General features: G+C 37.2%; 1 protein-coding gene across 2 annotated transcripts in view; it reads left to right on the forward strand.

Moving 5' to 3' along the window:
• Window positions 1-3700, forward strand: part of LOC122526893 (DAZ-associated protein 2-like) — a 9727-nt gene extending 6027 nt beyond the window's left edge. The window contains exons 2-5 of one of the 2 annotated variants that reach the window (XM_043650534.1): window positions 2425-2499; window positions 2580-2683; window positions 3045-3203; window positions 3284-3700. In XM_043650534.1, coding sequence (XP_043506469.1) covers window positions 2425-2499; window positions 2580-2683; window positions 3045-3203; window positions 3284-3457 — 512 coding nt within the window. In that variant the 3' untranslated portion in view covers window positions 3458-3700. The remainder of the gene's footprint in view (window positions 1-2424; window positions 2500-2579; window positions 2684-3044; window positions 3204-3283) is intronic. The other variant, XM_043650542.1, reaches the window with a different exon arrangement.
• Window positions 3701-13895: the final 10195 nt, after the last annotated feature.

Genomic DNA, 13895 nt, shown 5'->3' on the forward strand with positions numbered 1-13895 from the left:
TATTGCTCGCTACGTAAAAAATTGGAAATGTGAAAACGATATATTTATAATAAAAAAAAAAAAAAAAAAAAAAAATGAAAATTGGGCGTTCTCGTGGTTTGCTTACGAGAATGAGAGTTGAACGTGGCCGATGACGAAAGAGTCTGCTCGTGGCAATGTTTACGCGAACAGCGCCCAATTAATAATTATATATTACGCAATTATAAAGAACTTTTAATCATGTTTGATCTTTATTTATGGATATTTGCAGAAATTTGTGGTTTGCTGAATCTTGTCACAACTTTTTGAATGTGTGGAACTTGATATACATATACATATATATATGTACATATTACGGACATATATATATATGTATACCTTTTTTCATCGTACCACTGTACTCATTGTATAAATTACACATTCACCGCCCGAAAGCAATGACGATTTTCTTAGTTGATCTGAATGAGAATCAAATTCAATTGGATTAACTTGTACGATTTATAGAGCAAAAACAAAAAGAAAAGAACGAAAAGAAATTGTCTCACATAATCGGATTTTAATTACTTGGGCTTGTTTTTTAACACCATTTTTTGGAACAATCCATTTACCCTACTTATTCCTGGCTTTATTTTAGCTCTGTTTTTTGTCATTTATTTATTTATTTTTTTTTTTTTTTTTCTTGATCTAGTCGAACCTGAATGTTTCATAACTGTGTATGTGGTAATAGTATATTGCTTGCGAATCTTTTAAGATTTTCTATTATTATTTTCGAATTATCACGATGCTTGTCGATCCTCGAGATTGTTAATCGAGGAAATTAAAATTGAGAGTTTTATCTTGCATACGTCCATACGAGATAGAAATTATACCGAAAGATAACATTTTTCTGATACAATCGTTCAATGCATTTAATTCTTCAAACACTTGATGTCAGTTCATGAATATTCAAAGGTTCGACTATTTAGACGAATGTATTTGGCTTTTACCTTGATTGCGTAACGCTATTTGCTTTGAGATCGGTTTCGTATATCTTAGTTTAGAAGTAAAGGTAGGTCGATCAACGCGAGTTTTCATTTGAGAATAGTTTCTCATTTTATTCTTGTTAATTCTTCTTTCATTTTTTTCTTCGTCTTTCTTTTCCCAACTCTCTCAGACTGACTGTCCGACGATTCTTTTGACTGTCGAACATTACATATCATCCGTAGTGGCTATATTGTTTAGACTCGTTTGTATTTTTCTATGTATTATTTCAAAGAAGATGAAAAGAATTCGACAAGTCGAATTTTCGTTCGTTTTTGTTTCTCCTTTTTTTTTCTTCAACGTGATTCTTTGTCTGTTTCTTAAAAAAAAAAGAAAAAAAGAAAAAGAACAAACAAAAAAGAAAGAACCATTGCTCGAGACGTTTTTCATTTTAATTATATTAGTGACAAGATATACCACAGATTGCTCCATGTCAAATTCCAAACATATATACATATATATATATACATATACATGTATATATATGTATACATATATATATATGTGCTGTTGTTTATTTATTCACAATTAAGGTACCAGAAGTATAGTTTGCTAAGCTATTCTCAAGTGTCTCGCTTTCAATTACGTTTCTTTCGAGAATTCTTGGAAGTTCAATTCTCTGATCGTACAATCCCGTTTTTTTGAATATAATTGACTGTTCAAGAAATTACGTACAAAAAAGAAACAAAAAAAAAAAAAAATTGATGGATAGATGGATTTTCGAAAGAGCCGTAAATGTTTTTACTATGAAGCCTGTCTTGTACCACTGAAGTTTACGCGGACATGCATTATTAATTTCTTCGTTGATTCTCTTTATTTTTTTCACTCTTTTTTTCTTGACACGTTTCGATTGCAACTTTTGCTCTCTCCACTTGTATGTGACGTATATATAAAATTGTAAACTGCTGTAAACTCTAAAGGTAACAAGAAGGCAACGATACCGTTTTTTCGGTTATTTCTTTTCACCATTATTTAGTGACTAACATTGTTTGAGCTTTGAATAGTACCTTGATAAAAACGGTGTATGTCATGTGTAAGATATACTTGGGTGTGGGAGTACCACTTTTGGAATCAAGGCATATTTGACGCGTCGTATCCGTTTGAAATTTGATCAACTTGGGAGGAACGATACGTTCGCCTCGTTAATAAATGCAAACGTGTAATAGAAAAAGATTTGCGTCAAAAATGTTTCGATGCTGAGGACATGAATTATACGATCAACAGGAGACAAAGAGGGAACTTACGATGCTATGCATCTCTTCGAAAAGATTGATAAAGGATGGAAGTGTTCCGATGTTCCCTGTTGCGCGATAATTCATGTTGTCTCTTATCCTTTCTGGCAGTGGTACCACGTACCGTTGGCTTAGATCAAACCTACGGCCAACAAATTGAACGGACTTGCATTTTCCATTGCATGTGTTACAGCATACCCGGTGACACCTCATCCACCAACAGGTTTTGTCCCTGCGCCGGCACAGCCTGCTACCTACGGTAGTACACGTAAGAGAATCATCTCTGTGTTTCGATGTGTCGATCCCGCCAGGTTTCAGTGATCCGATTATATGCGAGTCTTACAATAGTTGCAGGTGCCGCACCGTACGGAGTATTTCCTAATCAGCCACAGCTGTATGCAGCGCAAGGACCACCGCCGCCGACATACGATCAGACTCTTACTCATCCGATGGTAAGGACATTGTTGCATCCCGTTGTCTATCGTGGGGTATTCTATGAATTAATTTGTTCTACGACCTTGTAGCATTTGTTCGTTACAGGAAATATATATTGTACATACATATATATTTAACATACATATTTTAAATATTGTAAATAATTTATTAACATATATATTTAACTTTTTAACCTTGACTCATTATCTTCGTTTAAAAGATTAAGGCTAGAACATATGAATATATCATACATGGACGTACACATGTATTTATAAATTTGTAAATTGTATTTTCCTGCGTTAATTGTAATATATTCATCATAGGATACTTCACACGAGAAATTGCTTTCAGAATCTTTGATTAATTTGTATGAACTAGATGTATCAACCAATGTACGGCCAAGGATACCCGGGGTACTTAGCGGGTTATCCTGCATACGGCCCGTTGCAATATTACCCACCATTGGCTGCAGCTGCAGCGTATTACCCTGCAGCAGCAATGCAACCTCCAGTTAGGCCTCCTACACTCGTCATGCCTGTAAGTTATTGAAACCTATATATTGAATATCTTTTATCTATGACGTACAAGAGTTACTAATCTGTTGAATTCTTTTGAAGAATGGATTCGATGCGACTAATCGATTTGATAGTATCTCACAACCTGTCTTGCCACCACCTCCGACAGTTCCAAACGCCGCCCAATTAGCTGCAATGGCGAGTCACAGCGTGGCTATATCGCAAAAGAAAAATTTCCTAGGAGGAGGAACAGAAGGCGGTTACACCTTTTGGTAAACCATTAAACCTTTTGTGAAACACTAAGTCTAAAGAAAGGCATTGTTGTCGAGATGATCCATGTAGGCAAATCTGAATTTATGTTAGAGTTCTACTATTTTTCACATTGGGAGCAGCTATTAACTTAGTATATCTTGTGCGCGGACCGATCGCACTCTCTAATTCACGATATTCGAAAACATGCTTAGTATATTTTCTGTTATTTCTTTTTTTTTTTTTTTTTTTTTTTTTTTTCTCTTTTCGTCGCTTCAAGTATGCACTGCAACTTGATAGTGACGAAGACAATACTGGAAGAAGTTGACAATGTCAAGTGCTTTTAGTTTAGAGAATCCATGAACATTGGAAAAGACCAAGAAGCCAGAGGTAATAAATATCGAACAAGATCGTTGTATTATTTAAAGAAGACAATACTGAAGAACAATTGACGATATATAGTACGTCTTTTAATTAAAGAAATTCCTAAATTAAAATGTAGATGAATAATTTTTTGTCTAACAGAGACCTTATCGCATTCATGTTTCGATTTTAAGAAACATGTTTTTCCATTGTGTTATTTGGTCATAGGGAAACCTCACTTTTATGTTGTATTACCGGTGCAGAGAAATGTAAATCATAGTCGTTGATTTACAATAGTCAAATTTAAAATATAACGCGAGCTTAAATGTTAGATTTCAACAAAAATGATCAAAACGACCAATTTACAATTTCTCATATTTATAAATGTATCTTTAAAGACATGGATGATTTTTACTAAAATATATAGATAAATAATACTAAAAATACTTACTAAAAATATATATATTAGATTTTAACTAGAATTATCAAAGTAGTTAAAACCAATTTACAATTTCCCATATTTATAAGTGTATTTTTGGAGACCTGGATAATTTTTACTAAAATATATAAAATTTTCCCCATTCCTTGCACTTCAGTTTCTCTACCAAAAATTTTACGTAATACTTCAATCTATAATTCTGATATTAAACATAACAGTTGATAATACATGTCCCATCATCTCGTTGCATTACGAAATATACGTTACTTCTTCAACCCTTATGAAAAACGTATGTATATATATTTCATATATTTTTATATATTTCATATATTTCCTTACTATTAAATTTTTTTTTCTTACTTTCTTTAAAACCTCTAAATCTTTCTTACCATGACACATTTACTAAACCGACCTAACACAGAATTCACGTAACACAAGCATCTCCAAATATCTGAATATCTGATAATCGTTTCGATCTTTTCGCGCGTTTTCATCAAAGAAACATCATCGTCTTCTTTCAACTGTTCGACAAATTAACTGCGCGAGAAACCGTGCGAGCTCGACGGCAAACTTCTCTTCGCGAAACTTCTCTTACGCGATTCGATCGCCGATGGAAGGGAAACGCGCGGCGCATTGTTTCGCGCGAAACGCGCCAACTTGCCAAGATAACGGCTGCGTTTAATATGCCCACCTTCCCTCCCCCCCGTCCCCCTTGCACGCACGTCACGATACGCTGCGTGAGATTTATCTTTCATTAGTAAGTGATTTGCATTGAATAGACACGTTATGGGTTAACGGGTGGCTCGTTAATTGTTTGTTCCCGTTCCCTGTCTAACTGGCTGACGTCCGATACGCTGGCACCGCGCCGTGACGTCTTTGACAGGCTACACTGTAGATATTACGGCGGTACCGGGGCGCTGCAGGTATGCGAAAAGGTGTAAGAGAGCGAACCGCAGCCCACGGCAACGAGGCGTGGTCGCTGCAATTACCTCGATAGAGTTACAAGGCTTGTTTTATGCTCTCGCACAAATTTATTAGCCCCATTCGCGTCAGTTTAATTACGAACACGATCCGCCGCGATTCTTTCTCTTCTCTCTCTCTCTCTCTCTCTCTCTCTCTCTCTCTCTCTCTCTATCCTGAAGAAAGCCACGGACAAGTCGCAGCTACCGCGTTCGAATCTTCGTTGCCCGACGATTTCAAGAACAACTGTTGAAAAGACGCTCGACAGCCGCGATGTCTTCCGTGGTCTTGGAAACGTTGAAAGTCCTGGAAGTTACGGAAGTTTTGGAATTCTTGGAGATCTTCCGCTGGCTACTTCGACAAACCTCGACCTCGTCACGTACTCGATATGTATCACCGAAATTTTCATCGAAAGTTTACATACACAGGATCGTGCAATAGCTTTGAAAAGTTCTAATGCTCCCGACGAGATTCGTCAAAGTATCCGAGGATCTTCCAGGACTTCCAAGACTTCCCGGATCATCGAGATCCCCCGAGGGATTACCAAAATTTTCAAGACGAGACTTCCGAGGAGAATCGAGACTTTCAACAACTCAAGATCCAACGATATCCTCGAGAATTTCGAACTTTGAGTCGTATTCGAAACTTGTTCATATTTTTCGCTGTATATTTACGATGAAAAGATTTTTACAAGTTTTCATAGTGACAGTCATTATTATGTTTCAATAACGCAACTGCTTATCTTTAAAAAAGTTGCTCGAAATATTTACTAGTGTGCAATTTCGCAATTTATTTAGAGTTCCAATCTGATGTACAGGGTGACCCATTCCAGGTTCAACTTTTGAAAGGCAGTAAACCATCTTGAATGACCTTGAAACACTAACATATGATAGGATGAATTTGTTTTCTATATAGCTTCTTTTCTTTTTTTTTTTTTTTTATTTAAAAGAACGAAAATTTTGAAATTTCGAAGCGCGTTCATCTAGACTACTGTAAGATGTTCCCCTTGAAACAAAATAAAAAGTTTTACTCGAAATTATAATTAGTTTTCTATAACAAATGGTTTAGGTTAGGTTTAGGTTAGGAACAGAATAAAAAGTTTTACTTGAAAATTATGATTACTTTTCTATAACAAATGGTTTAAGTTAGGTTTAGGTTAGGAACAAAATAAAAAGTTTCACTTGAAATTATAATTACTTTTCTATAACAAATGGTTTAGGTTAGGAACAAAATAAAAAGTTTCACTTGATAATTATAATTACTTTTCTATAACAAATGGTTTAGGTTAGGTTTAGGTTAGGAACAAAATAAAAAGTTTCACTTGAAAATTATAATTACTTTCTATAACAAATGGTTTAGGTTAGGTTTAGGTTAGAAACAAAGTAAAAAGTTTCACTTAAAATTATAATTACTTTTCTATAACAAGTGGTTTAGGTTAGGTTTAGGTTAGGTTTAGGTTAGGAACAAAGTAAAAAGTTTCACTTGAAAATTATAATTACTTTTCTATAACAAATGGTTTAGGTTAGGTTTAGGTTAGGTTCAGCCGCCCAATATTCGCACTTGAATATTGACAATAGCTGTCGAATGCACAAATATGCCCAGAAGCCCAAAAGCAACTGTTACTCTGAAACCAGGACACACCTACATAACTCTTCTCATTATGGATCCTACAAATTTATGATACACCCTATTTACACAGATCTCGATCGATTTCTAAGGTGCTTCAAATTCCATCATTGTCCATCATTATCGACCACTTTGCGAGGTAAAATCATGAAACTTTCGTCGAGGCTGCGACACACTGTACATCTTGAAAATCCCGCCGAATTATATGTTATAACCACGTATAAATTTCACAGACAGAAACCACGTATAAATTTCACAGACAGAAAGGTATCAGCGGCTCGATATAAATCGCTCTCGTTTTACGCTGGACGCATTCCTCGAAACTTCTACGGTAATTAGTTTCACCGCTAAACGCTTAGCGGAACCGGAGAGGCTGCTAACTGCTTTTCCACCTACGCAGCACACCTCGCACTTCGCCTCACCAACTACGTACTTTCCCTCTTTCTCTCCTCGCCCCCTAACTCTCATCGTTATTCCGCTCGCTTTTTCTCTCCCCTCTTCGTTCCCCTAAATCTAGGCGCGGAGTTGGTCTCTCGCCGCGGCGCTAATCGCGAGCAATTAAGCGGAGCAAAGCCAAGGAACATTATGAAATTAATTATGTCGTGAGATTGAAGTGGGAGCAACGCCGGCGTGCAAGGTGTAGATAAGCATTTAAATCGACGCGTTCCTGAAGTATTATGCACCTCCTCAGCCAGCGCGGATATCGCTGCCCGCGATAAACATTGATTTTATTACTCGGATCGGCCGTGTACACGCCGCGCGGAGTGGCTTTTACAGTCGCGCGAGCGAGTAACTAATTTACATGTACTTTTCTCGGTTGCTTAGTTTATCAACGCTCGTTGTTCCGTGCGCGATCCTTCTCGATAACTCTCCCCCTTCCTCCCCACGGTAATTACGCCTTTAATAGCCAAACGAAAGAACTAACCTGTCAGATTCTTGTCGAAACAGCGCAATTTTACGACGTTTTGATTTATCCATCGTTTATCTCTGATTCCACGATAACGCAATAAAGACGATAAAGACGAACGAGATGTGGAAGACGTATTTTGCAAGTCCAATGAGGGATGCACGTTAATAGACTACGAATTTTATTTATAGGGAATTTTTAAATTTTAAGAAGATTTATGATTTTAAGAATCATTCTATTGGGAGCGTTCTTTCCTGACATTCTCGAGAATTGCTGACAACTCTTTCTGACTTACATTTTGTATCATTTTGTATCATTTTCAACTTTCATCGCAAGTGTATGTTAACCTCTTGCGCTGGAATGACGCAGAATTTTTTTGTCCCAAATTTTTTGCGGCAGTTTCTAAATTTTTAGTATATTTAAATGTAACCCAGGCGAAACAAATGATAACTTTTATAATATCTTTTAATTTTATAGGAAGTATATTTTATTTTATCATTTAATTTTATAGGAATTATATTTTATTTTCTAATTTAGTTTTATAGAAATTATATTTTATTTTATAATTTAATTTTATAGGAATTATATTTTATTTTATAATTTAATTTTATAGAAATTAGATTTTACTTTATAATTTAATTTTATAAAAATTATATTTTATTTTATAATTTAATTTTATAGAAATTATATTTTATTTTATAATTTAATGTTATAAGAATTATATTTTATTTCATAATTTAATTTTATAGGAATTTTATAAGAATTATATTTTATTTTATAATTTAATTTTATAGGAATTATATATTTAATAATTCCTTCTTAATAATTTCTATCCAGTGATATCATACCAACGAGTTCGAAAGAAAAAGAAACCGACGAATTATTGTATTCGGTCACTCGTTGAGGCGTTAAATTACACGTATATACTTTCCGCAATTTTTCCTTTTTTTTTCTTTTAACAAACGAACGAAAGAAGAAAGCTCACTCAGAGGTTCGATCAGGGACAAACTTCAGACGTCGTTAGAAGGTAGCTTTCATCGGTAAGACGAAGGAACGAGCGAGGGAAAGAATATATGGAAAGTGACGCGTGTCCCGTCGCGGTTCGGTAAAACCGGGTTGCTCGTTAAAGGAAAGAAGAAACAGCGAGGAATGTCAATGTAAGCGTGGCGCTCGACATCGAATCGCAGCCCCACCACAATCGTGGAAGACAAATCGGCCCCGGTGGGTGCAAACGTCGTAATTATCGGAGGCGGTAATCTCTCGACGTGGCAAGCAGCCACGGCGGACGAGGAAGAAGTGGAGGAGGAGGAGGAGAAGGAGGAAGAGGAGGGAAAGGAAGAAGAAGAGGCGCTCAGTGAAAACTGCGTGACAGAGTGGCTCGGCCTGTTCACCCCTGGCGTCCTCCGAGTTGGCGTACCCTTTTGCCCGGAGTGTCGGCCATACATTACCGCCGTTAGAGCCCGCCAGCACTATATTATTCCCTGACACGGCGTGGCGTGGCATGGCGTGGCATGGCGTGGCGTGGCGTGGCGTGGCGTAGCATGGTGTGCCACGGCATACTGTGTAAAGTAAAACGTGTGGCGGCGCGAGCGCGAGAGAGAAGAAACGAGGGGGTGGAAGAAAGAAGAAGAGAGGGATAAAACAGAATGGTCAGGTAGAGACAGAGAAAGAGAGAGAGAGAGAGAGAGAGGACCGGTACACTCGACTGCTGATAAACTACCCTCTACGCTCACTTCGCAGGTATAATAAAATTATATCTGGCCGGCTGTATCGCGATTCTGGCTGCGAGCGGCGAGGCCGGCACAAAGTTGCCGCCTGCGCGCCTACGGCGGCCGTGATAAATAAGGCTACGCAGCCGGAGAAGCGGCGGGCTGCATAAGCATCGCGGGGCCGTGATGCTACGTCGCGGCACTTCTCCAGTCATGGCCACGCCACGGTAAGCCGCACTCTGGCCACGCCGTGCCACCACCGCGGCCAACCTGCCGACACCGACCTGTAGTACACCACCCTTTGCTTTCGCAACTGCTGCTGCTGCTGCTTCTGCTGCTTCTGCTGCTGCCTACTAAGGAATGGGATTCACGAATTGTATTGAAAGTGAAGCGAGTACCATTTCGGAAGTGAAAATGTCTTCAACGGAGTATCAAATGGTTGAAGAAATATTTCACGATAATTTGTCTCGTATTTGTACACGACGATTCGTTGTTAAATTGGTTGTGTATTTTATATTAATTCTTCAGTAATACAATTTTGTTGTCGTATCTTGCAGACGACCGGAATTGTTAATAAAAGTTGAATTATCCAGAAATAGTTCAACTTTAACACTAGAATTACCAAAATGGCCAATTTGTAATTTTTCTTAATATATGGATATTTTACCAGTCGTGGAGACTTTAAATGATTTTTTCGTCAAATGTACATTGTATCGCAAAGCTTTCTACTCTTCCCTCCTTTTTTTCTTTTTTTTTTAACTTTAACATTTCCTAAAGAAAATCCAATTGTGAAAGTCCAACTGAAAAGTTATCTTCCCGAAAACGTCTAAAATGGAATTCCTTCTGAAATCAAAGCTCGAGAATTACAACTTCAGATGAGGCTGAACGATCCGACACCGATTAAAACTCACTGTACGTGCGTACACTGTGACGCGTGTGCACATTTCCCGACACGCGCGTCTCAAATGGCCGTAAATACGATCGGATGGAAGAAATATAACAAAGATCGATCCGAGAGTGGCGGTCGTGTTAAAGTCAGAATGGAAAAAGGAATAAATTCACCTGCCGGCTGCGAAGCGGCAGGCGTGCGATGATACGATCGTCGAATGCCTGAATCACGGTATCGCGTCCGATAAAGTCGACGAAGCGGAGTGTACGAGCCGGCCTGTCACGCGATGTCGTATTCACGTCGCATATACGACGTTCCGCGCTAACCGGAACGAACGTTCCGGACGTCCCTGCTCGAAAGCCGGCGCGTCGTTTTCCAGTTCGTCGGCGCGTTTATGCATCCCCGGCTCGTCCCGCTGCGCGTGTCAGTACCAGTATTTCAAGCCCGAGCCCCGTGTCCCCAAGACTTATAATTTACGAACGAGTTGAGCGAAGCGCACAGAAGTGCACGCCGCTCAGCCTCCTGGCGTTGATTTTGACTCTGGCGTGTGTTCGCTCGTTCGCTCTCGTTGCCACGAGACCGAGCGGAATGGACGGTTTCTACCAGCTTCGAGCTATAGATAGGAGAGGAGGTGTTACGATCATGTACGAAGATTCGCGTACGCGTATCGAAATCCAGCCGCTGGTGTAGCAACCAGCTGAAACAACAGCCGGCGACAGTGGACAGCTTAGCGCTCGCAAGTAGATTCGAGTGTACCTTACAAGTATTTCCGATTACGCTTGCCAGTACACACACGTGCGAGAAACAAATCTTCGTGCACAAGCGAATATCATTGGCAGCTTCTCTTTCACGAAATTGCTCAACGCTTGATACTTTTTTCACTTGGAATTTAAATATTCTTTCGGTGCATGATGAGACAAATGTATGGTTTGATTGAAAAGAATATTTCGAATTTCCCTCGACACGCGCGAAAAATTATATATATATATATATATGCCATATTTTGTTACTTCTTCAGAACGATACAAGATTGTTGTATTAAAGTTTTTCATCAGACGCTTTTAAAAATTTATTTCAAAGTGCGCGAGCTACGTGAATCACCCTGTATATCTAATTACAAAATTAGAAACTTTATTCTTTTTTATTTCAGGTTAAATTAGAATTTTATTCGATAATTTTATTGACAATAAAATGCCACTTTTTTTTGGGGTTTAATTTAAAATGAAATATGGAGTAATTTTTACATTTAATTCCGACTTAAAAATTTATTAGATATAAAATTTATGTTTAATAAAATTTCATCATATTTAATTATTTTGACATATTTATAATTAATATTAATTTTTATATTATTTTAATATATATATATATATATAATATTATAATATTATATATATATAATATTTATAATATTTAATATTTATATATATAATATATAATATTATATATATAATATATATATAATATATAATACTTATAATATTATATATAATATTTATAATATTTAATATTTATATATATAATATATAATATTATATATATAATATATAATACTTATAATATTATATATATAATATATATTATATATATAATATATATTATATATATAATATATAATACTTATAATATTATATATATATAATATTATAATATATAATATTTATAATATTTAATATTTATATATATATAATATTTAAATAGCTTATATAATAGAGCATAATATTGAAAATATTAATGAAATTAAAAATTTTTAAATTATAATTAATTAAATGCACGTTAACAGAAATTGCTTTATATTTTATTCAAACGACCAGGGTTGAAACAACCTTGAAACGCTTCGAATTCTCTGAAATTGTCGGAACGTGAAACGGAAATTCACTCGTCCCTTTTAAATCCAAACTCATCAGTTTCGCCCGTCAATATTTGGAAGTGCCGTTCAAGATGCTTTGCCGAATGTGCCAGTGATTAGCAGATACCATAGTTTGCTAACGACAAGCAAACAAATCGAGGCTTATCACGGATTACATCTCCCCGAGGGGGTTCTTAGTTCCGACGAAACTAGGGTTCTACACCACGCACAGCAAGGTTCCGAATATTATACCATGCCTGTCACTTGCCGCTGTCATGGCTTATGTCACTAGCCTGCCTTTTCTTTACCTGTCAGGTAGAAAGGCACGGCCAGTTCCCCTAATGGGAAAGTGTCCCCGCCAGGATAGAAGGAAACATTATTTTTGTACAACGCTTTGTAAAATCGATAGTGTCGAACAGTAATGGCTATAGGTAATCGAGCAACAGATTAGTATCATTTGTCTCTCTTACTGATTGTCGGTAGATCATAAATATTCGATCGATGCGATTGTTTGGAATAAATGGCCATTTGTTTATGTAGGATAGTGTATGCCACTTTTCTTTCTTGTGTGGCAACTGAGAAAACGAAAAATTTACGTGCACTTTAATCCCCGTCTCTCCATTCACAATTCAAATTGTACGATATTCATTCGTCTCGATCAACTGAAATTTGATCAGTTGCACGATCGATATTTCAACGCAAATATTTCAAAGCCACTTGAAAATATTTAAATGGCGCGTAATCGTATTTAAACGCGATCCATCACCGTGAACACATTTACAATTCGAATAGTACAAATTATATTTGTAACGTTCAACCAAATATATATATATCGTTTTGAAGTCGTGTTTAAAGTCAGTCCGAGCGCTTCGAGTGATAAATTATACATCCGAAAATGAAAAGAGTAGACTGCCGACCGTTTTGACTACTACAGACACTGAATCTTACAACTGCTATTGAATTACCACGAAAGCTTGCATTAAATAGTCACAACAAAGAATTCTAACGGCAAGTGCGCTGAGAAGCATAGAAAAAAAGATAAAATATACCACCTCGGAACTTGAAATTCACTACCTACACGATACTGTTCTACGTAGTGACTATATATTAAAAAAAAAAAAAAAAAAAGAGAGAGAAAAAGAGAGGAAAGAGAAGAAAACTGGCTGGATGAGAGAGAGAGAGAGAGAGAGAGAAAGGAAAAAAGGAAAAAAGTGGAAATATAGGGAGTTGCTGATAGGTTTGCCGCGATATTGATTCAATAACGGCGGAATTCTTCGCCGAATTGAACGAAGTCCGAGGCTGTCGACTAGGTGAAATCCCTTTTCGCTCGTTTCGCTTTTCGTTAACTTCTCTTTTCTCGTCGATCGAGCAACGATCTTGGCTACTTGGCTCAGTTTGACGAAAATTACGCGATCGGTCGTTTGGTTCGTGCAACGCGGAACAGCGGCCAAAGCAACGATCCGGGAAAGGGTGGGTGAAAAAAAAATCGTGCGTGAACGATTCGCGTCGAACTCATTCGGCACACGGGGAAAGTTGATTTTTCGCTCGACCCGCGTGCATACAATCTCTCCCAATACCAAATACGCGTCCCCACTCTCTTTCTCTCTCTCTCTCTCTCTCTCTGTCCTTTCAACCCCTCGGTCTGTTGATTTTCTTTCTTTTTCTTTTTTTTTTTTCTCTTTTTTTTCCCCCAAACCGACACACAATTTGCCGCGGCGCTCAA

This window comes from Frieseomelitta varia, unplaced genomic scaffold, assembly GCF_011392965.1.
Source record: "Frieseomelitta varia isolate USP_RPSP 00005682 unplaced genomic scaffold, Fvar_1.2 scaffold_1022, whole genome shotgun sequence".
In the NCBI taxonomy this organism is placed as follows: Eukaryota; Metazoa; Arthropoda; class Insecta; order Hymenoptera; family Apidae; genus Frieseomelitta; species Frieseomelitta varia.